We start from the raw sequence: 25,394 nt of genomic DNA, 5'->3' as shown, positions 1-25,394 counted from the left end.
GCTGACAGCTGATCACGTGATAAGGGGTCGGGATCGATCCCTTGCTCTGATCGGTGATCAGGCGAGTCTCATAGACTCGCCGATCACAGAGCGTGCCGCGCGCGCCCCTTCAGGGGGCGCGCAGGCGGCTCGTGCACGGGACGACGTCAATAGACCTAGTCCCGGAAAAGGAGATCTGCGCTGTAGCCATCATTCGGCTATAGCGCGGGTCTCAAGTGGTTAAGGAATGAAAGCGGTTACGCTAAATATCCCTTAAATCCCCTCTTAGATCATATAAGATGATCTCTACATTCTGTGTTGTGTTTTAATACTTCTTTGGGATTGTGGCATTGATTGCGGGTGACTCTTCATGTATGTTATGTCGGATAGAACCTTATCAGGTTCATATCCCAACCACGACACTACCTGCCTGGAGTTTGCATGTTCTCCCAGTGCCTGCGTGGGTTTCCTCCAGGTACTCCGGTTTCCTCCCACACTCCAAAGACATGCTGGTAGGTTAATTGGCTTTTGTCCAAAATTGGCCCTAGTATATGAATAGGGACCTTAGATTGTGGGCTCCTTGAGGGTAGGGACCAATGTGAGTGTGCAATGTACAGGGATAGGGGTAGACACTCACTCAGGTTGAACTGGATGGACTGGTGTATTTATTAAACCTTACTAACTATGAAACTATGAAACTATATACAGGCTGCAGAGTGGAGAAGAGGGGTGATGGAAAGAGAGGGGTTTAGTTTGCACACATTTGGAAATACATGAGTAATCTACAGAGTTCCATCAAGGCACCCCAATATTTTCTGTAGTCATAACCCATCTAATGATGAGCCTCCACTGTGGAAGCACATGTATTATAATAAGTAGGTAGAGGGCAGGTGAGCCTGGAGGAAGCCCACCCCTCCTTAAAGGCACAGTGGTGCATACCCCCAACATAGACAGGACCCCTCAGATATGACAACAATTTGCTCACAGATCTCAATTTTATACTTTAGAGATTGCAATGAAGTTGCCACCCTCCCAGCCTCTCAAATTTAATTGAAGGGTATGGCCACTGCATCTTACCTAATTAACCATCTTCCTCCCGGACACTTTTTATAAACGGCCAGATGGTTCACTCCTAGGGGCGGGAGAGCTCTTGCTGCTTGTGCACACCCTCTAAGGCAGGCAGCAGTGCATGCTGTGTCCTTCAGAAACAATGAGCCTGTACCATGTGATCACTGAGACCAACATAGCTGTCTTTATCGTGAGGCAAATGGGGAAACTGCCCCAAGCCCAGTCACTGTTTTCGGGCCCAAAACAGCTGCCCCTGGAGCCCACACTGCCTGAATATTAGGGGCTGCCCCACACCCCTCAATGCCACTGTCTTTGAGGCAGCAGTAGTCCGCAGAGAGCATGGGAGGGGGCAGGACGGGAGCAGTACTGACTCTCAGGCCCTGCCTCGATGCAGTCTGTGTGGTCGGGAGAAGGCTGAGGCTGCAGGTGCAGCTAAGAAACGGGTCGAGTTTGGAGAAGGAGCCGCAGCGCTGAGATCCCCACTCTGGGCACTGATGGATACTGATAGGCTGCACTGATGAGGTGGCACTGATGGACACTAAATGGGACTGATAGGTTGCACTGGTGGACACTGATGAGGTGGAACTGATGGACACTGATGGACTGCACTTGTGGGCACTGATGAACTTTGATTGGCACTGATAGGCTGCACTGTTGGACATTGATGAGGTGGAACTGATGGACACTGATGGGCTGCCCTTGTGGGCACTGATGAACACTGGCACTGATAGGCTGCACTGGTGGACACTGATGAGGTGGAACTGATGGACACTGATGGGCTGCACTTGTGGGCACTGATGAGGTGGCACTGATGGGCACTTATAGGCTGCACTAGTGGGCACTGATGAGGTGGCACTGAAGAACACTGTAAGCCCTTGTACACACGGTTGAAAATTCCAATGGAAAATGTCCGATCGGACCGTGTTGTCAGATAATCCGACCGTGTGTGGGCTCCATCTGACTTTTTCCATCGGAATGTCCGACCAACAAAGTTTGTGAGCTAGATATAAAATTTTCCAGCAACATGATCCGATCAGACAAAGTCCGATCGTTTTTAGAGAATTTCCGATCGGACAAAGTACCACGCATGCTCAGATCAAATTACAAGACCAAAGCTATTGGCTACTAGCCTGAACGTAGTTCCGTTGTAACAAACAAACGTCATCACGTTCTGAACGATCAGATTTTCCGACAACTTTGTCTGACCGTGTGTATGCAACACCAGTTTCGGACAAAATCCATCGGAAAAAATCTGATGGATTTTGTGGTTGGAATGTCCGACCATGTGTACAGGGGCCTAGGCTGCACTATTGGGCACTGATGGACACTGATTGGCACTTATAGGCTGCACTGGTTGGCACTGATGAGGCTGCACTGGTGGGCACTGATGAGGTGGCACTTATGAGGTGGCACTGATAGGCTGTGCTGGTGGGCACCAATGAGGTGGCACTGAAGCACATTGATGGGCACTGATAGGCTGAATTGATGTACACTGATGGGCTGCACTGATGGGCACTGATGAGGTGGCTTATATGGACACTGATGGTCTGCACTGGTGGGCACTTATTTACATTAATTGGTACTGATGGACTTCACTGATGAGGCTGCAGTAATGGGACTGCACTGATGGGCACTGATGAGGCTGGACTAATGGGCACTGATTAGACGGAACAGATGAGGCTGCACTGATGGGCACTGATATGCTGCACAGATAAGCACTGATGAAAATGCACTGATGGGCACTGATGAGGCTGCATTGATGAAATTGCACTGATGAGGCGACACTGATGGGTTGCACTGATGAGGCTGCACTGATAAGATGGCATTGATGGGCACTGATATTCTGCACTGATGTACACAGAAACGCTGATGAGGCTGCACTGATCAGTGTAAATTTCAATCACAGAAAAGCCGCTTTTTGGCTTCCCTTTTCTCAGACAGTGACATCGCTGAGGAAAGGAAATTCAGATACCTGACATATGTTTACATGTGATCAGATGTGATTGGACACAGCTGATCACATAATAAAGAACCTTCGTCATTGGCTCTTTACCGTGATCTGTAATTCCCTGTCTCCAAGGGACACAGCTCACCACCGATTGCTGAGCTGCACATCTAGAATGGGAGGACATCATATGACATCCTCCAAGAACAAGAGCCATCCCTCCCCCCTGTCATTGCACCATAGGCTGGGTGGGAACCAATTACATGTTGCTGATGTACAATAAATATAAATGTGGGAGCATCCACATTTCAGGTCAAGCCCAGACATATACGTCAACCAATCATATCTAGGGGAGGCAAATATCTGTCCTTTTCTTGTAACTTGTCTCCTCGTACGAGAATAAACTTCTTAACTTGATCCTGAGTGCGGTCTAAGGTGAATTTCCCTCACACATTGTACTGCTATGGCTAGAGATATCAGACTGGTTGCTTTGATATCATTGTATGCCGGTACAGCCAGCCAGTGTCTCCGATCACTCGCCACAGCAGTACAATGTCACCACACCAGTGCAGCCATCAACAGTGTCCCTGATCACCATAACACCAGTCCCAGTGTCATCAGACCAGTGTGACCATCAACAGTGTCCCTGATCACCATAACACCAGTCACAGTGTCATCAGACCAGTGTGACCATCAACAGTGTCCCTGATCACCATAACACCAGTCCCAGTGTCATCAGACCAGTATGACCATCAACAGTGTCCCTGATCACCATAACACCAGTCCCAGTGTCATCAGACCAGTGCAGCCATCAACAGTGTTACCATATACCACCACACCAGTACCAGTGCCACCAGACCAGTATAGCCGTCAACAGTGTTACCGTATAACATCACACCAGTCCCAGTGTCACCAGACCAGTGTGACCATCAACAGTGTTCCCGATCACCAACACACCAGTCCATAGGTGTGTGCAGCCTATTGCATTAGGGTGTGTACCCCAAAGTTCTAACACATATCTGTGTGTGTGTCTGTGTATATATATATATATATATATATATATATATATATATATATATATATATATATATATATATATATATATAGTAGGGTAATTGATAGTGTCAGTAGAGCAGTGGACAATGTCAGTAGAGCAGAGAGGTTGGTGTCAGTAGGGCAGAGATTAGTGTTAGTCGTTTATTTTTATTATATTTTAATTATTACTATTTTAATTTTTTTTTTTTTTTACAATTTTTTTTGCAATCATTTATTATTATTTTTTACAATCTTTTACGAGCCCCATTGGGTGGCTTTGGTATAATATCAGGGGTCAAAACCAGCCCCCAATGTCTCACTTTTGACACAGAGATTCCCCAGTCTTTTTCTTCAGCAGCCAAGCAGCAGGGGAAATCTGTGCAGCACAGGGGGATTAGGGTGGGCCCAGGCAGAGGCGTATCTAGTGAAAATGGCGCCTATGGTAAGCACTGAAACTGCGCCCCTGTCAAAACATTTTAAGTGTCCAGGGCCGTGTTTTCAGTGCATGAGATGCACACAGATAAACATCCACTGGCAGGCAGGCCAATTCAAATCAATTGGAATGCAGCAGCTGCATAAACACAGCCCTTGCTCTCACTTTGATATCCGTTTGGGTGCAGGAACATGCCCCCGATCACAGAGAGTGGTGTGCATTCAAGGACATGCACCCGCACCCAAACGGATATGAAATGCCAAATGGATGTCAAATTGGGAACAATAACCCTCCGTTACTCCATCCAAGTTCTACTTGAAGTATGAAGGAGATCTGCTGCCCCTGCCCAGGAAAGGCGCCCTCCATGACAGGTACCTGAGCAGAGTTTGGAGATGTCAAAGAGCAAAGTGCCAGTCTCCAGGTCCCGAATCTTGAAGCGAGTGAAATGAATGCCGGACACATTCTCCTCAGATCTGCACAGATAATCTGATGACAGAAGACAAGTGATGTCAATGATACGCACAGCGCCTAGCACAGGCCGGTGACCAGTCTCCTGCCAGTAACTCACTTGGTGACCCGGCTCAGGCCTAGGACATGCTCCAGTCTCAGCTCCTTCAGGCCTAAGACACCTTTCACACCGAGGTGCTTTACAGGCGCTACAGCACTAAAAATAGTGTCTGCATGGCACCTGTAAAGAGCCTCTCCTGTCTCTTCAGGTTGAAAGTACTTTCCCACCGGGGCGGTGCCATTGCAGGATGCTAAGAAAAGTCCTGCAAGCAGCATCTTTGGAGTGGCGAAGGAGCGGTGTATACACAGCTCCTGCCCATTGAAATGAATGGGCACAGCTGCCAAACCGCCAGCAAAGCGAAGTTGCGGCGGCCCTTTTTGGCGGGCTGTTTCAATTCTTTATTGGCGCTCGCGGGGGGTTAAAACCGCCCTGATAGTGGCCGAAAACCCCCTGCAAAAATGGCGGTAAAGCACCGCTAAAAATATGGGTGCTTTACCGTAGGGTGACCAGACATCCCTGGTTTCCGGGGACAGTCCCCGAATTGATGATCATGTGCTGGTCGGAGCAGAGGGAATATTTCTTCGGTTTCGGGCGCATGCCCGTTCAGCTCCACTCACACGATCTTCTGCCTTGGCTCAAGTCCCGGCCAGCCGCCTGCCTGCTTATCTCCTTGCCTTCCCTGGCGGAGTTATCTTCCTCTGCTCCCCATCCATTAGTAGCCGGGGCCTGGAGAGTAAAACTTGACATGCTGTGAGGCGGGCGGCGGTGGGGATAGGCAGAGAGTCGCTGATTGGTGCCATTACCAGTAAAAAAAAAAATGTCCCCGGATTTCATTAAAAAAATCAGGCCACCTTACTTTACCGCCGACGCCCCAGTGCAAAGAGGCCTAACAATTGCTGTTTGGTGACCATGGGCACTCACTGGAGCTCCCCATCACTGTCCTCCCCCCTTGTGCACACGCCTTTATGCCAGTCACAATTAACTGCCAGCGCCAGGATCGCAACAAGGCTGCCAGTTGGTCCCTCTGGAATCACGCCCACCACTAGTGATGACGATTCTGTAGTATTCAGAGAGGAAGCAATTCCATCGAGGTAGGTGGGAAGGTTCTCTGCCAATGAAGCAACAGAGTCTCCCGCCTGACATCAGCTGGAGAGGAAGGGGCTTCTCTGGAAAATGATACTGTTAATATTGTGACAAAACAGGGATGCATTTATACAGACGTGTATGAATGAATGAATGAATGAAATACTTATATAGCGCACAATGCGAACTGAATCGCCTCTAGGCACGTGTATGGTGACTGGGAGGTAGAATGGAAGTTTTACTCCCCTGCTCTGACCCTATCACTGCCTACATGACTCTCTATCCCTCTCTGCCCTCAGTTCAGGACCTCCAGCCAGTCTATGCCTGGGTCAGTCATATCTGTGGGGGGAGATCTGTCTCTGTACACACAGGACTGTAATGCTCACAGATGCAAAGAGCAGCTTCAGCCATGGGGGGGGGGGGGTGGGGGGGTGATAAGCAGGCATGTCTACAGGGATCCCGTGGGATTCCAAGCTGTACAGGTGTATCTGGGCAGTGAGTGTTGTCACCGTGATTTGTGCTGGGATGCCAGACCCCGGCTTTATTACCCCCCCGTTCCTCCGATCCCAGCCTCCCTGCACTCTCAGCTCCTACAACATTGCAGAGCAGCCCTGAGCCAGGACACGACTGCAGACCGACAGTCTCTCCAATGATAAGCTGTATAGATCTCGGCACATGCAGCCACGCTCTCCTCCGGATGTTTCTTGTAAGAAGCACTCCGCCTCACAGCTCAGCACCTGAGGGCGGGAGCAGGGCAGAGAATCACTCCGCCGGCAGGGACTAACTGAGTAGCAGGACGGCCACATGTACATGCGCCCCGAAAATAAAAAAGAAGTTACTCCTTTACGCTCCACTCCTCGGCCCCCTATGTTGACCTGATGAGGTCCAGGAAAATGTAATTACATCCCCCCAATAAGCAAGTAGGAATGGAGAGAAGTTTAGAAAACTCTACTTTTTAAAGTAAAATACTGTAATGCTAGTCCCTGCTCAGGAGCGCCCCCTTCATATGGCGCCCATGGCACTTACCATATGTGCCATACCCTGGATACGCCACTGGGCCCAGGCACACCTGCCACACTCTGTGCGTACACCTATGCACCAGTTAAAACAGTTAGTACAAAGTACAGGATCTGAAAAAAACAATCACCGCCTTCAGGATTTCTAAATCTTTCTGATCAATAATGGCTTTCGAAATTAGCATTTCAGCCTCAATGTGGAAAGAGGGAAGAGGGTCACTAGGTAATTTCTTGTATGTTTTAGTTGCCTCGTCCACATAAGAAACACGATCTTGAATGATGATCCCTCCTCCCTTATCCGCTGATTTTATAACAAGATCTGGATTATCTAGAAACCGTTTAAGCGAGGATTTTTCTCCAGACGTAAGATTTTGAGCACAATATTTTTGTTTGCTTGTTGACTTTTGACATCATTTTTGAAGATCAGCAGTGACGACCCTGTAAAAAGCCTCTAAATATGGACCCTTTGACTTAGTGGGGTAAAATGATGGTCTCGGTTTTAACTGAGTGTGTACTATCGGGGGGAGATGTTTGGAAGTGTTGAGTGAACAATTCCCAATCTGGGTCAATAGGCGATTCCTCCAGATCAGGATGACACTCATAAACGCTAATGGTACTGTCAGTCTCATTTTCTGAATCTAGTTCTATTGAAGCAATAACGGAATTTGAAGGAGGGAGAATTACTTCCAATCCCTCATTTTTCATTGATTGAATGTGAAAAAAACCTTTTAAGGGTAAGATTTCTTATAAATTTGTTCAAATCCTTGAACAATAAAAAAGAATTTGGATGCGTTGTAGGAGAAAAAGTCAAGCCTCTACTCAGCAATGAAACATCCTCACTAGTTAACTCATAGGATGATAGATTAACCACTTTCAGACCGGACCAATTTGCTGGTCAAAGACCAGACCACTTTTTGCGATTCGGCACTGCGTCGCTTTAACTGACAATTGCGCGGTCGTGCGACGTGGCTCCCAAACAAAATTGACGTCCTTTTTTTCCCACAAATAGAGCGGTTTTTATTTTTTGCGCTATAAACAAAAATAGAGCGACTATTTTGAAAAAAACGCATTATTTTTACTTTTTGTTATAATAAATATCCCCCAAAAATATATAAAAAAACATTTTTTTCCCCCAGTTTAGGCCGATACGTATTCTTCTACATATTTTTGGTAAAAAAAATCGCAAGCAGCGATTATTGATTGGTTTGCGCAAAAGTTATAGCGTTTACAAAATAGGGATAGTTTTATAGCATTTTTATTAATAATTTTTTATTATTTTTTTTTTTTTTTTACTAGTAATGGCGGCGATCAGCGATTTTTATTGTGACTGCGACATTGTGGGGGACCCATCGGACATTTTTGGGACCATTGTCATTTATACAGTAATCACTGCTATATAAATGCAGTGATTCCTGTGTAAATGACACTGGCAGTGAAAGGGTTAACCAGTGGGTGGCAGTGTAGGGGTTAAGTGTTCCTAGGGATGTGTTACTAACTGTGGGGGGGGCTGGGCTTTCATTTAGTGAACACTGATCTCTGCTCCAATCACATGGAGCAGAGATCAGCGTCACTAGTTGCTAGGCAGAATGGAGAAATGTTGTTTACACAGCATTTCCTCCATTCGGCCGCTCCATGAGACGATCGCGGGGATACCCGCGGCGATCGAGTCCGCGGGTCCCGCGACCGGACTCACGGGGGTCCTGACCAGCGCGGGCAGGGCGGTAAATTTAAAGGGACGTACATGTACGCCCATTTGCCTGCCCGTGTCATTCTGTCGACGTACATCGTCGTACGCTGTTCGGCAAGTGGTTAAATAATTTTATCGTTTCAGAACTTTGGCACTTAGATTGGTATTTTCCCCGTCCGCCTCTACATCCTCGTCTATGTGTTTTCTTTTTAATCAAAGTTTTGGGTGTGAGCCCCTGTCTAAAAAAGGAGAAAAAGACAGGGAAGTGGTATAAGGCGGTATTTCGCCTTTATTAAAATCACCAACCAGGAGATCGAATGAAGAGGTATTCGGGACAGAACTTTTGCTTTTATCAGCTGACAGGGTAGTATTTGGTAGCAAATTCAAAGATACTGAATTAGAACAAGAAGAAACAAGATCAACAGGTGTCGGATCTATAAGTGCTGTCCCAGAGGACATAGGAACAGGTTCAATGGCTACCGCGGTAACAACATTGGCCCACCAGAGAGGTAGCTTTAGTAATATTAGATGTGTCCTTATTCGGTTTCCCTTTGGGCACACCTTTTATTCTGTGTCTACTTGATGGTCGTGTCCTTTGGGGTAAGGGGCAAGCTCTCTGTTCATTCGGCCATATCCTTTTGGGTAATGAACTAGCCCTCTGTTCATTTGAATCAACCCTAGAACGAGGGTCACTAGGAAAAGGAGAGTGGCCCATATTATGTATGGGAACTGGATGTAATCTATTTTGTTTGGACCTATTCTTTTTCACAGGTACATTGGAAAATGGATGAACTGCCATAAGAGGGGGTATAGAGTTATTCTCCTTCCATGAAAACACTTTATTCTGGGAATAATCCTCTATATCTCTATAGAATTTTTTGAGTTTAACCTCAATAAGTTTATTTTCTTTATTTTTAGTATTCCTTTTCAGAGTTTTTAACCAAGTGGGCGGAACCTTTAAATGATAAGCAGCAATTTCAGAAGATAATATCTGTACACGGTGGACCACTTCATTGTATTTTATATGTCTCTGACTCACTATAACTTCCGACCACTTAGCAGTACAGAATTCGGCTATCCCCTCCCACTCTTTAGCATGTATAGGATCTAAGAACCAACAATTGCAATACCATTGCAATACCAATAATATGGGCCTTTCCTTTTCTGCGGTTTGGAATAAAGAGAGCTTAGCTTTTCTCAATCTCGAACTCAATCATGACGGTAACAGCATCTTTGCTCGAAATTATACCTAACCAATTGCTGGCAATTCGTACTTGCATTATGACAGTTGCCATCACCCTGTATGGTTGAACAATATCCCCAAAGAGCAGTTCTGTAGATTGAGACAGAACTGCACCAGGGATTGTGATTATATAGCACAGAGTGTATCTCTCAAAGAAAAGTTCATTGAGAAAGGCTATCCTTCACAGCTAGTAGAACACGCTTACATCACCTTCCTCTCGGGGAAGAAGTCCAAGGTGGCCAAACCCCAAGTAGAATCTACTGTGCGTTTTATTACAGGGTTTCACAGACAATATAAAAGAATGGAACATATCCTTAAAAAACATTGGAGTATTTTGAAACAAGATCCTCATCTGAGCTCCACATTGGGAGATGGACCCAAGGTCACCTATAGAAGGGCCCCCACACTTAAGAAGAACATTTCCCCCAGTAAATTGAAATATAAACGTGACACAAATCCTCTGTGTCTTATTCCACTTAAAGGGATGTATAGGTGTAATAAGCCTCTCTGTAAAACTTGTCAATTTGTTAACCATGGCCAAAAATGTTTTACCTATAAAGGAATAACCCATCATTTTAATCAATTTCATAATTGCTCTAGTGACTATGTTGTTTATTGCTTGATGTGTCCATGTAAAATGCTATATGTGGGCCGTACTATCTGTCCCCTCAGACAACGCTTTGGCAAGCATCGTCGGCTCACAGAATTAGGGAGTGATAAACACAGTGTGCCACGACACTTTCTAGAGTTTCATAATCAGTCCACGTTGGGCCTCCAGGTATGGGTGATTGAATCCATACCTGGTGACATCTCTGAAGCAGAACGTTTCTCGAAATTAAATTGTATGAGCATGAAACGTTCTGGATTTTTACTTTGGATACGCTTCCCCCTAATGGCCTTAACGAGGAAATTGAGATACACACTATCTTGTGACTCGTTATCACGGATTTAGCCAATAAAGACACTGGAAAATTGCTTTTTCTGTAAAGATTATTTGTTAATGTTTTTCTTTTATTAATTATTACGTATTATTTGTTTTATATATATTTTTTATTTTTATTTTTTATATTTATTATTATTTTTAGTTTTAGTTTTTCAATTTTTAATTTTTTTTTATTAATTTCATACTTATTATTATCATTAGTTTTTTGTTCTATCATTTATTTATTTATTTGATTCATTATTCTCATTATTATTTTTATTATTAGTATTCTTTTAATTTTTATACAGTGGTTTATCTCAAGATTCTTGTAAGATCAAGAGCATAATGCTAAGAGGTTATTTATTTATTTATTTATGAGCTGATTTATCATTTGACACGGCAACACTGTATTTTCTTTATTATGTATGATATGGCCAGCATTAGTTTTTCTTAAACCTTTTCAGGCCAAACTATACACCGTTGTTTGTCTAATGAATGCAGGTATTTAATAGCCGTCACTCTGTTCCCTTCTTTTTCTACACTTGACAAAGGAGCACTCTGGCTCCGTACGGAACCCGCACATGCTCAGAAACGCGTTGTGTGTTCCCTTGTACCTGTGACGTCACACGCCGTCTCCGTGAGCCGCTCTGCAATCGGTCAGCAGCGAGACACAGCTGGGTTCTCCCCCGGCGTCTCGCCATCAACACTAGGGGCTCCGATTGATTTTTTTGGACGCTTTAAGGACATGCTGAGGACCACAGGACTTGACTATGTTTATCCCCAGCTTTCTGTTCGGTAAATGTAAGTGACAGAAACTTGATATTTAATGAATTAAAGTTTATTTTACTAAGTGGAGCTTTTCTACTTGTTTTCTTCTATGTGATTGAGTCGGCTTCACTCTAAGATCAGCAGCCTTCAGTGAAAGAGCATATATTATTGCCTGCCTGTCCAGCAAGAATTTCCTCTCCCTGGGACTGATTGGACATTTATAAGTATCTTTATAGACTTTTTATTCATTTCTCCCAGTAAGTTTTTTAAAAAAAAAGTCAGAATTAGGCAATATCTTTATATATATTTGTATATGAATTTTATTTTAATATTTCAAACCTTTTGAGTTATGAAATTTACATTGATTTACTGAGCGCCTATGTTCTTTTATGTTTTCCAACGTGGCAGTAGGTCTCAGCTGCAGGAACATTGGTGCCAATTGGTTGATCCTGCCTTATGTCACTCCCCTCTATGCTCCCATTGGTCTCCTCCCCAACCTCGCCGTTCATTAATTGCTGTGCATCCTCATGGAGCAAGTGACTGACACTGTGCTGAAATATCTCAGATGACTTCTCCATGCCAATTGGTGGGGCAATGACAGGAGTATCTGTGGATGAGGAGGAAGAACAGGGAGCTTTAGCAGCTACTGATGACTTCAATCTATTCTATTCCTGGAAGACAGAGGAGGAGGAGGATGAAGACTTGATTAGACTCTTCAGCTCTGGGTGTATAACAGGCTTGCTGCCAGAAAAATGTGCCCCACCCCTAGGTGCTGCACCCCGATGTGGTCTGTGGGTACAAATGCTGGAAGAAAAGTATGTCATGGTGGCCCTCAAGGGGTTAAATAGATGTTTATAAGTGTAAATGTACAAAGTCATGGGGCGTCTCCTAATCTGACATAGAAAGGTTTCTAAGTCAACAGAGAGCTGAGCTCAGCCTCACCCTGTGTAGGAGGATGTCACCCCTCCCCCATCCACATTCCTCTCCGGTGTCAGAGACTTTCAGTTTTGTTTCTCTTCTGCTGTCAGCGATGGCGTCTGGTGATCTGAGAGCTGAGTTGGAATGTTCCGTCTGTCTGAACATTTATACCGATCCTGTAACCCTGAGATGTGGTCACAACTTCTGCCGGGACTGTATTGATCGTGCGCTGGATACACAGGGGGGGTCTGGAGGATATTCCTGTCCTGAATGCAGAGAGAAGTTTCCGGATCGGCCTGAACTGCAGAAGAACAAGAAACTACGTAACATAGCAGAGACTTTCCTGTCTACTCATCAAGATCAAGAGGAGTCCGGGGTCTTCTGTACTCACTGTGTGGACTCTCCTGTACCTGCTGTTAGATCCTGTCTGCACTGTGAGGTTTCTCTGTGTGATAAACACCTGAGAGTCCACAAAAAGTCCCCAGAACACATCTTATGTGACCCCACCTTGTCCATGGAGAGCAGGAAATGCTCCGTCCATAAGGAAGTTTTGAAGTATTTCTGCACTGAGGATGGTAGCTGTGTCTGTATGTCTTGTTATGTGACTGGAGGACATAAAGGACATGAGATGGAGACACATGATGAGGCTTCTGAGAAGAAGAAGACACTGAGGAATGTTCTGCAGAAACTTCTGACAAAGAGAGAGAAGACGGAGGAAAGAGTCCAGAGTCTGCAGGAACACCGGAGGAAAGTAGAAGAAGAAGCAGCCGGTGACACAGAGAGAGTCACTGCCCTGTTTAGAGATCTCAGGTAGACATGTGTACTGACAAAAAATTAATTTGTTTTCTTTTCATTCTTTTTTTGCTTTTTTTGGAAATTCGGAAATTAGAAAATTCGGAAATTCAGAAATCTGAAATTCTGATTTTTAAATTTTTGAATTTCCAGCTTTCCGAATTTCAAATTTCAAATTTCTGAATATTCAAATTTTCTCATTTCCGAATTTTCCAAATTACGAATTTTCCAATTTCCGAATTTAGAATTTTCTAATTTACAAATTTTCATATTTTAAAAATGTGAAAATCTAAAAATGTGAAAATATGAAAAAAAGCAAAAAAATCTGTAAAATTAAAAATAATAACTAAGCATTAAATTATAGTTATTGGAATCTCTTTTCAAATTTGGCTGTTAGTGAATGTAGCAAATACAAATGTATCTGAAGTTATAAATTATCCGAAATAATGAATGCCGCATCTAAACAAATGGAATGGAACAAATTCATAATTAATAATAAATAGGTTTTGTTATTATTATTGTTATTTATTATTATTATTAGATCATTACTTTCCGTTTAGATTCGATATTTCAGATAATTTGTAACTTTGGATAAATTCATATTCATTACGTTCACTAACATCCAAATTTGAAAGAAAATTCCAATACCTTTCATTTAATATTTATTATTGTTTCATTTTTATTTCAGATTTACATGTTTTCAAACAGATTTTCATTCTTTAGAATTTTCAGATTTTAATTCTTATTTTTGAATTTTCAAATTTACACATTTTTTAATTTTTGGATTTTCATTCTTATTTTTGAATTTTCAAATTTATAAATTTAGAATTTTTGAATTTCCAAATCTAAAATTTTCACATTTCTTAATTTTTAATTTTTTAATTTCTTAATTTTCCAAAAATTCATATTCCTGAATCTTCCAAAATTTCGAATTTCCAAATTCGAATTTCGAAATCTCAATTTTTTCGAAAATCTGAAATTTCAAAAATTTTGAAATTCAAATTTCTGAGAAGTAAAAATTTTGGAAAATTTGGAAATGATAAACTTGGAAATTCGGAAACTCGGAAATTCTAAATTTCAGAAACTCAGAAGTTCAAAAGTTCAAAAAATTGGGAATTTCAGAATTGACAAATTTGTCAAAATTCATTAAAAAAATGAATTCGGAACTAAAGGAATTGCACATGTCTAATCTCAGGAGACGTCTGGAAGACCTGGAGAAGAGAGTCCTGAGGGACATCTCCGGGAGGGCAGAGCGGATCTCCATCTCCATCCGGGATCTGGAAATAAAGAAGGAGGAGCTGTCCAGGAAGTTGCGTCACATTGAGGAGCTGTGTAACGTGACGGATCCACTGACTGTCTTACAGGAATCAGACACAGGTGACTTGTGTGATACTGAGGATGGAGATAATGAGGACAGAGAGAGACATGAGGAACTCCTCCATGATGGAGGGGGTCTGGATGTGGCGGGGGTCTTACACACAGGTTTATCTGATATAATAACAGAGGTAAATGTATACTCCTATATACAGGGGGCTGCAGACATATTACTGGATGTAAACACAGCTTATAATAATCTACAGATATCAGATGACAGGAAAACTGTATCCAGGTCAGATAGAAACCAGAATTACCCAGAAACACCAGAGAGATTCCAGTATTCTCCTCAGGTGTTGAGCAGTCGGAGTTTCTCCTCAGGGAGACATTACTGGGAAGTGGATATCGGGGGGTCAGAGAGCTGGAGAGTCGGGATGTGTTACCCCAGTATAGAGAGGAGAGGGAAGGAGTCAGTGATTGGAGATAATAACAAGTCCTGGGGTTTGGACAGGACTGGTGATCAGTATGGGGTGATACATGACAGTAAAGAGATCCTCTTACCCACCAATCCCTCCAGTAACAGAGTCAGGATATATCTGGATTATGAGGCCGGGCGGATCTCCTTTTATGATCTGTGTGACCCGATCCGACACCTCCACACCTTCACCACCACCTTCACTGAGCCCCTCCATGCTGGGATAGGTGTATGGGATGGTTGTATAACCACTTGCCGCCCGCCCTATGGCAAATAGACGGCGGCAAAGTGGTTTGATAATCCTGACCGGACATCATATGACGTCCTCAGGATTATGAGCCGCTGCGCGCCCCCGGGGCGCACATCGCGGCGATCGCTGTTGCGGGGTGTCAGTCTGACACCCGGCAACTATGATCTCGGTAAAGAGTCTCCGACGGAGACTCTTTACCACGTGATCAGCCGTGTCCAATCACGGCTGATCACAGTGTAAATAGGAAAAGCCGGTGATCGACTTTTCCTCACTCGCGTCTGTCAGACGCAAGTAGAGGAGAGCCAATCGGCTGTTCCTCTGACAGGGGGGGTCTGTGTTGATCGATTATCAGCACAGCCCCCCCCCTAAGGATGCCCACACTGGACCACCAGGGACGCCACCAGACCATCAGGGATGCCAAGGACAAGGTATGCCACCCTAAACCACCAGGGATTCCAATTAGTGCCACAATGGATGCCAATCAGTGCCCATAATGGATGCCAATCAATGCCCACAATGGGCATCACTGATTGGCATGCATTATTGATTGGCACTGATTGGCATCCATTAGTACAATATATTATAATACAATGCCGCCTATCAGTTCCCATCTGTGCCGCCTATCAGTGCCTACCCATGCCCACCTGTGCCACCTACCCAAGCCCACCTGTGCCGCCTACCCATGCCCACCTGTGCCACCTACCCATGCCCACCTGTGCCGCCTACCCATGCCCACCTGTGCCGCCTACCCATGCCCACCTGTGCCGCCTACCCATGCCCATCCATGCCAATCTGTGCCAATTTGTGCCACCTATCAGTGCCCATCCGTGTCGCCCATCAGTGCCACCCATCAGTGCCGCCTATCAGTGCCACATATCGGTGTTCATCAATGCCGCCTCATCAGTGCCACTTCATTGGTGCTACCTCATCGGTGCCCATCAGTGCCGCCTTATCATTGCCCATCAGTGTAACCCCATCAGTGCCCATCAGTGAAGGAGAAAACGTACTTATTTACAAAGTTTTGAACTTGAAACAAAAAAAAACATTTTTTTTCAAAATTTTCGGTATATTTTTATTTGTTTAGCAAAAAATAAAAACCGCAGAGGTGATCAAATACCACCAAAAGAAAGCTCTATTTGTGGGAAAAATGATAAAAATTTCATTTGGGTACAGTGTAGCATGACCGCACAATTGTCATTCAAAGTGCGACAGCGCTGAAAGCTCAAAATTGGTCTGGGCAGGAAGGTGTTTAAGTGCCCTGTATTGAAGTGGTTAAAGATATGTGGGGGGAGGCGGGAGATGTGAGAACTCCGCCCACAGTCTGGTGACATCACAGTGACAGGTGGTGGGATTGGTTCATTGATCAGCCAATGATTGGAGGAAGTGGTGGCTCCTGGGAGAAGTCTGAGGGCCTCCTTCTGAAAATACTAGTTCCCTGGCTGTGTGTAATGTAAGAACTTATAAAGTGGCAGTAAAGACAAAATATAAAATGACGGATATGACGGCGTCTGTCACTGACATGAACACAGCAGTCTTTGTTTTTTCGGAGTCCTCCTGGAATTTTGTTCTTTTACCTGTTGGTTCTGCTGTTATTTCCCAACTTCCTATAACAGACCAATCTGTCCAGCAAAAGTGGCAGTTAGAGGATTGGGACAAACCATTCACCACTGACAGGGGTGCTTACAATGATCAGCTTTTAGTCATTGATGTAAAACCTTTATCCCAAAAGGAGACACAAATGTTGGTGTAACGGCTTATAAAGTGTTATCTGGAGTTCTCCTTTAATTTGTTAGTCACTTATGTAAAGTCCATCTAAATTTACTAGTCCATCCAACACCCCCCTCTCCAGACAAGGCTGCTGTCCAAGGGGGTCTCCACTGCCCCTCCATAGATAGAGGAGCTGCCCTAAGACAGGAAGTGTGTTACTGGCAGGATCACCAGGGGAACATAAAAGTAAAAACAGAAAAGGAATGCAGCCACCACATCTAAGGATTGGTAAGCTCCAATAATTGTCATTTCTGTTTTTGGGATTTATTACCACTTTAAGTCTCCGACCCGGAACAAGCATGGGGGGAATAAGAATCAGAAAAGAGTCAGAATTCCTTATCTCTATACTTGTTCCGGGTCACAGACTGAGACAGTAATGAAGGCAAAGCATCAGCATGACAGCCAGGGAACTAGCATTCTCACAAGGAGAGTAATGGTAGAAATGGTGGCCCCCATGATTCTCTCATGACAGGGGCCCTTTAACCCTTTCTCTTGCACAACCGTTTTAGCATTTTTTACACACATGTTTAACCGCTTGCTGCCCGTCGGCCGTCATATGACAGCTGGGGGCGGCGCGGCTCTCGTTCTGGGTGGACATCATATGACGGCCTCCCAGAATGACCAATCTCATGCGCCCGTTGGGGTGCGCATCACGGCGATCGGTGGTGCGGTGTGTCAGTCTAGCACACCGCCACACCAATCTTGGTAAAGAGCCACTGATTATAATTTTTTTTTAATTAGTAATGGCGGCGAATCTGCGATTTTTTATCATGACTGCGACATTGCGGCGGACACATCGGACACTTTTGACACCATTTTGAGACCATTGACATTTATACAGCGATCACTGCTATAAAAATGCGCGTTCGCCTGCTTACCGCCGGTGACGCAGTGACGTACGGTTACGTCGTTTTGCGCACCCATGCCACTTTGACGACATATATCGGCGTGAGCCGGTCGGCAAGTGGTTAAAATTGCGTGCGCCCCTGAAATGACAACAATCTTTGGTGCGCTTTATTTTCATAGACGACACTTTACAAGCCCCTACAGGTCATCAGTTTAGAGATAACTGTGAGTAATGGGCTGAGAATTTCTTCTCTCACTCCGGTGTGTGTGGTGATATGTAATGTGCAGTGCAAGCAATGGCCTTGTGTGTAGGTGTCCCTGAAACATGCATTTACATTCATACGTGTATTGGGGGGTGGGGCACTCAAAAATGTTGGGGTGGGGGGGACTTTAGGGGCAATTTATGTGTAATATCATCACTCCCAACTGTCCCTGATTTGGAGCAAAGTCCCTCTGTCCCTCTTTCCTCCTCATCTGTCCCTCATTTTGGTCTGATCTATATAGATGTATATAAAATGAACTTTTTATCTATCAAAAAAGTGTTTCCCACTTTCATCCAATTTCTAAATTGCTACATTTGTAAATGTTAAAAGCCAATATAAGGGAAGAGTCGTGGTAAAGAAATCCCTTGTGGATTTAATTAACCTTTTTTTTGGCTATTTCTCCTTTAACGGGGTGTGGCAGGGGGCGTGTCCTATGCCTACATACATTTGCTGGTAGGTGTCCCTCATTCCCATCTCATAATGTTGGTCGGTATAGTAATATTTTTACATTTCTATTTTACTAAACTTTTTTTTTGTCACATGGAGACAATGTGATGCTTTTTTGGGTAACTGGTTCTCCTTAACCACTTGCTGACCGTCCGCCATCATTATACGGCGGCAGAATGACTCCCCTGCGTGAATCGATGTAGCTGTACAGCGGGTGCTTTAAGGGGTACAGCAAGCAAGCACACACCCGCCACATCACTTAGGAGCCGATGAGCGTGCCCGTGATATCCACCAGCTAGACAAGATCGCACCTGACAGAGCCAGGATGGGGATTTCTGTGTGTAAATACATATATTTCTGTACTGTAAGGAGTGAGGAGACAGATCTTGTGTTCCTAATGCTTAGGAACAGCGATCTCTCTCCTTCCCCAGTCAGTCCCATCCCCCCCACAGTAAGAAACACCTCCCAGGGAACACGTTTAACCCCTTGATTGCCCCCTAGTGTTAACCCATTCCGTGCTGGTGACATTCATACAGTAATCAGTGCATTTTTATAGCACTGATCACTGTATAAATGTCAATGGTTCTAAAATAGTGTCAAAATTGTCCGATATGTCTGCCGCAATTTCGCTAAAAATCGCTGATCACCGCCATTACTAGTAAAAAAAATAATAATAATTATAAAAACGCCATAAATCTATTCCCTATTTTGTAGATGTGATAACTTTTGTGCAAACCAATCAATATATGCTTATTGTGATTTTTATATATTTTTTTTTACCAAAAATATGTAGAAGACATATATCAGCCTAAACTGATAGAAGAAATATATAAAAAAAATATGGAAAAGCAAAAAATAAAAAAATAAAAAAAAAACTATTTTTTTTTCAAAATTTTTGTTCTTCTTTTGTTTATAGCACAAAAAAAAATGCAGAGGTGATCATATACCACCAATAGAGAGCTCTATTTGTGGGGAAAAAAAGGACATACATTTTGTTTGGATACAATGTCACACAAACCACACAATTGTCAGTTAAAGCGTCGCAGTGCCGTATCGCAAATAAATGGCCTGGTCAGGAAGGGGGTAAATCCTTCCGGGGCTGAAGTGGTTAATGAGACATCAGAGGTATAAAAGACCCCTGATGTCCCACCTCTTCCATATTGAAGCTAATGGAGCACAGATCACAGTCCCCGGCCATACCGGCTGGTGAAAGTGCCAGCAATACCCAGAAGTGACATTTTATACATCACTTCCGGGTCATTAGTCAGAAGAGGAGATCAGAGAATGGACATTTACTGATCTCCATTCCCCTACTTGGTGGCCCCACCATGCCGGTCACAGGACCACCGATGAGCCCAGGAAATGGGCGGGAGCACACCCAGGGAGGACCGCACTTTGTGGGTGGGTGGAAGTGATTGTGGTGCCACCACCTGATAGCTTCCATATGACAGCTGTACTATGTATGGTGGTTGTGACGAACGCTGGTGTCAGATCTCTGCCCTCCTCGCTAACTGGCGACAAAGGACCGGCCAACCTCACACCACGCTGTCACTTACGTAACAATGCCACACTCAGCTGCACCCAGCACAAAGATTTTCCAGCTTGCGGGACCACAATCTAGGTGCAGGCAGCCTGAGAGTGATTGTCACTGGGCTAATTACACAATTAACCCTTTAACTGCCACCACCCCCGTTTAAAGACAGAGCCGGGGGGACTCGTAATTTAAGCAACACCAATTATAAGTTTGGAATAAGCGCCTGCAACACACACTGCCACCACAGACAGGTCTGCTCAGTGCCTTACTCTACCACAGTAGCGCCCTTTTAAGAGACAGGTTCGTTTATAGTTTGCATCAAGAGCTTTAAAGACAAGGTTAACACTTTTCAACATAAGGATTTATTATGAAAAGGTCAAGGTTGGTGCAGATAAAACATTTACAGAAAAAGGATGTTTCAAAAAATAAAGACAATATACAGCCACAAAGAAATAAGATAGAATTGAGAAGGAAGAATACTTGCAATTAATGTCCGAGGGTTGATCAGAGTTCAATCGATAAGCAAAGGTAATCGGTTCTCAACTTGGCAGATCTTCCTGATTGGATGGTAAAAGGAGAACTGACCATTGCCTTGGCCTCTCCTCTTTTCTGTCAAATCAAAGGGGGTGTTGACAGCGACCAGTGACCAATCGTCTGGTCATCTTGTTTAGGGGTTGGTTGCTGGGAGGTGTCTACACTCATGACCCTGTCCCAGGTACACTTTGTTATACATATTCATATCTCTGCCTCTCTATTGTTTATAGACTGCAGATATCCATTTTAGTGATCAACATGATATTTGCTTCAAAACAAGTCCACACATGACAGGTTTCCCATTTCAGGGTTACCTAGGAGGAGTAATGGGTCCCAGTGGCTTCCCATATGACCTGACATAGGGGTGTCTAGACTTGAAATGTTAGAAAGTATCCGAGGAAACTAAATATATCCATATTATGGCTGTGCTATGATGGCTTTGAAAGTTATAAAAAATGTTAAAGTTTCAACACTTTACTAATCTGTTTGCACGCTATCTTGTTGGAAGTATTTACGACGGGGATCTGTTAGTTCTCTGAATGGAGAAAGTGACAGTTTTACGACAGGCCGCAATATCTTGCCAGGCAACTTGAGCCTTGTTTATTTGACCTGGCCTGGTTCTGTTTTCTCTGCTTTCCTTTTGAAGATGTTAAAACATTTGGAATTCCTAAGACAAGGGAGGGGGGAGTTTTTACAGATGTAAGTAAGTTTACAAGGTAGCCAAACTGTCATGGCTGCGTTCCACACAAAATGGCAACTAGTTACAATATATCCTAGCTCAGACGTGATATCGCTACAGTGGTGGTAATGGGAAAATAATTACATATAATAAATGTCATTCATAAACTGCCAGGTGTGTCTGGATTCCAGGGACAGTCCCGGGATTTGGAGGTTTGTCCCTGGAAATGTTGCAGATTTTAATATATTTTATATAATTTCTGTATTATGATTTGTATTACAGAGTCAGTTCACCTTCATGGTAATAAAAATCGGTGACGGGGATTTTATTAAACAAAATATATAGTGCAGTGCAACCAAAAACTCATAAATCAAGTCCAAATATTGACAAAATTCCACCGCAGTGCAACTTTCAGTGACAGTTCATTGATATCCGGTGACTTCAGACTCTCGCTGGAATGTCTGATATATTTTGTTTATTATCGATGATGTGGAAATATTGAGCTTCATATTTATATCAAGAGGCTTCAAGGGAACCATTGTGAGGACTTTCTAATTAAATGACCATGCCCCGTTAGATGGAGATATATATATGATGAGATTTGGGTCCGGCTCACAAGACTTCTTCATGTTTCTCAAAAGCCATTTGATGTCTTCAATAGTCGGGTGATAACTAAGTCCCCCGATTGTTTATAGAGATGGACATATCAGAGGAACTGGTTATACTCGGATCAAAGAGGGTTTCTTACCCAACAACCAGAAACATGGTAGACAGAGAGGCACCGAAGAGAGTCTAATGCTTATGTGAGAAGCATGATGGCCATCTAGGCTTCAGGTATAGCCAATCAGAATTTGATGCAACTCTGAACCAATGAAAGTAGTCCATTTGTGTAATTGGTGGGGGAGGGTAGAGAGGGAACATAAAAATCAAAGCTCCCATTGATGGGCCTCTCTTAGCCTCATGGTCTCCACAAGCATGGTCACGTAAGATCTGTCTGTGGAACGTATCCGTATTATCTTATTTCTCTTTTCTTTTTTCTCTCCTAGGATTTGCCTTAATACACTGATAGCATTTATATGTTCATTGTAACAATATATCCTTTTTGTATTCATTATCTTTGTCCACTGGCAACATTGTATGTGTAACATCACTACGTTATATTTGGTGATATCTGATTATTCTAATGTTCCTTTTCTCTATAAATAAATGTGATTGTTATTCTCTTTGCACAGTTATCATTCATTATTAATTCTATCAGTAATAGCTGCAACCGCATTGGTTAATTCTTATATAGACAAAAGGTTTCAATCACTTATTTTATGTATCATTAAGCATATAAGTGAGGTAGTTAGAAATAACCATCACACCTATTGAGAGTCACACGGTCGGAGATTTCCACAACCAAATCTGTCAGATTTTGCCCGTCGGATCTGGTCCGAAACTGTTGCATACACACAGTCGGGCCAAGTTGGCGAAAAATCTGATCTTTAAGAACGTGATGACGTAATTTCGTTACGACGGGACTACATTCAGGCTAGTAGCCAATAGCTTTGATGTAGGAATTTGATCTGAGCATGCGTGGCACTTGGTCCTATCAAAATTCTCTACACATGATCGGAATATGTCCGACCGGCCCAGTTGGTCGGGAAATATTTCCAACATGTTGGAAAATTGGGTCCGACGGAGATTCGGACGGAATCAATCCGATGCATACCACACACATTCGGATTATCTGACGACTCGGTCCGATAGGACACATTCCGACGGATTCTCCGACCGTGTGTATGCGGCATAAGTGGTGTGGCAGCAATCTCATCAAGCCTTTTAGTAGGCTAATTACATTGAATATTTTATTTTTATTTCCACAAGCACATTGTTTATTGCGCTGATTGTATATATATTTTTTCACAATTATAATTATTTTATTCCTCCTTTTCCTATTTCTATCAATGTTGGCAGCTTTCAGTCCTGGAAATCAGTGGCAGCTGGTGCTCAATTTTTTTTGAAAAAAACACAATCGCAGCCACTGTGCTCATCAAACGCAGCCACTGTGCCCATTGAATGATGCCACTATGCCCATCAAACGCAGCCACTGTGCCCATCAAACACTTCCACTGTGGCCATCAAATGCTGGCACTGTGCCCATCAAATGCAGCCACTGTGCCAAACGCTGCCACTGTGCCCATCAATAACTGCCACTGTGCCCAAATGCTGCCAATGTGCCTATCAAATGCTGCCAGTGTGCCCATTAAATGCTGCCAGTGTGTCCATTAAATGCTGCTGGTGTGCCCATTAAATGCTGCTGGTGTGCCCATCAAATGCTGCCAGTGTGCCCATTAAATGATGCCAGTGTGCCCTTGAATGCTACCAATGTGACCCCCGCTTGCACGCTGTCTGCTGGGAACTTACCCTGTCTTTGTGGGGCAGTGGGTGACAGCGACAAGCTTCATGCATCTCCTGCTGTCCTCATCTCCCGTCCTCTCCTCCTGATAGGCTTCCAATAGTGGTGCCTGTCGTTTCAGCCAATCAGGTGACAAGTAACAGACCCGAGCACCTGATTGGTGGAGAGGCGGTTCAGTGTTAGGAAAGCAAATATTAACAGCTGAATGAACTGCGAGCGCCAAGCATGTCGCTCGCTGTTTACCTTTTTTGATGCCTCTAATCAGCTGCTTCAAAATAAAATACCCCGCTGCTTTAATGCAGGTGCCTGAAAAGGGGCCGTGCGACTGAATAGGGGGTGGCAGCGGAGGCCATGGATAGATTCATGCAATGCATGAATCTATTTATTGGGCATAGAGAGGTGGCTGGAGAGAAGGGACGACGCCCATGTGCCCTTATGGACGCACCATCACTGCTGGAAATACACGTCTCCTTCATACAGGACAGAATTCTGGGAAATCTCTGGAAGATATATGAGGAATAATGAGGTTATCTCACTTCCTGGTAAAGCAGAACTCCGGGCTGTATTCATGTATACAGAGCCACATTCATTTCTCTCTTCTATCTGCCCGGAGTTCAGCTTTACATTAGAGAAGACACCCCGACATTCTCCTCCTCATTGCTTTCCTAAGATTTTGTTAGATTATTTTCTCTGAATGTTTTTTTTGCTAAAGTCTCCATTTATATAGAGAAATGTTCTTTTATCATATATTGATAGGAAGTGATGAGGATTTAAGCCCCGTTCACACTTGTGCAACCTGTCACGTGACTTTGGACCCCAAAGGGTCTGTAACGGATCATAGAGTGCACCTGTCCACAGACTCCGTTGATAGGCTCACATTCATAAAAATGAATCAGTCTTGGATCAGCAGCAGCTATCAAGCACCTGATGTTGATGTAACTGATTGATTTTTCTATGGATGTGGGATCCCTTGAAGACTGCCTATGCTGAGTGACTATCCTATTCCTCCACAATCTTGATAAGGCTAGCTTCCAACAATATTTTTGGTTTAGGGCACCACCACTGCCTAAGGCCCGATTTTTCTGTCCCTGTTTAACATGTGCATGTAAATACAATTTTTGATCTAATATTTAACAGCAGGGTCCATTCCTGCACCCAACAAGAGTATCTGTGAGGGGTTACAGTGTTGTGGCACCGCCAATACCATCACCAAAGGCCCAATTTTTCTGCCACTGCCCCAGCAGCAGAAAAAAAGGACAAGCGTGCCCCACGGCCACCTGCAGAGGATGCACCATGTCCATGACCAGCACTGTTGACTGTAAACACAAAGGCTGCTACCCTCTTTTAGTGGCCTGTGAGTGTCTACCTCTCCTTGGTGGCCTACTGGGCATGATGTATATTTCGTTTTGCAACACCACACTACACTGTATTGTGTACTGTGTACATCAGCAGAAAAATAGTAGCAACTGCACTGCGGCTGAATTGTA

At 43.9% G+C, this 25,394-nt stretch overlaps 2 protein-coding genes across 2 annotated transcripts in view; both read left to right on the top strand.

Annotated features, from left to right (window-relative positions):
• Positions 1-19,594, top strand: part of LOC143961851 (E3 ubiquitin/ISG15 ligase TRIM25-like) — a 54,610-nt gene extending 35,016 nt beyond the window's left edge. Inside the window, exon 3 of the mRNA XM_077471186.1 lies at positions 16,729-19,594. Within this exon, the coding sequence (XP_077327312.1) occupies positions 16,729-16,741 (13 nt within the window). The 3' untranslated portion in view covers positions 16,742-19,594. The remainder of the gene's footprint in view (positions 1-16,728) is intronic.
• On the top strand, positions 12,427-15,463 carry LOC143961852 (E3 ubiquitin-protein ligase TRIM11-like). Its single transcript, XM_077471188.1, has 2 exons — positions 12,427-13,415; positions 14,593-15,463. Exons 1-2 carry the CDS (start codon positions 12,643-12,645, stop codon positions 15,461-15,463), a joined length of 1,644 nt encoding a protein of 547 aa, XP_077327314.1. The 5' UTR covers positions 12,427-12,642.
• Positions 19,595-25,394: the final 5,800 nt, after the last annotated feature.

This window comes from Lithobates pipiens, unplaced genomic scaffold (assembly GCF_037356315.1).
Source record: "Lithobates pipiens isolate NorthernLeopardFrog02 unplaced genomic scaffold, aLitPip1_a1.2 Scaffold_8, whole genome shotgun sequence".
Lineage (NCBI taxonomy): Eukaryota > Metazoa > Chordata > Amphibia > Anura > Ranidae > Lithobates > Lithobates pipiens.
The sequence above is the reverse complement of the archived record's forward strand: the minus strand, read 5'-3'. Positions and strand labels throughout refer to the sequence as shown.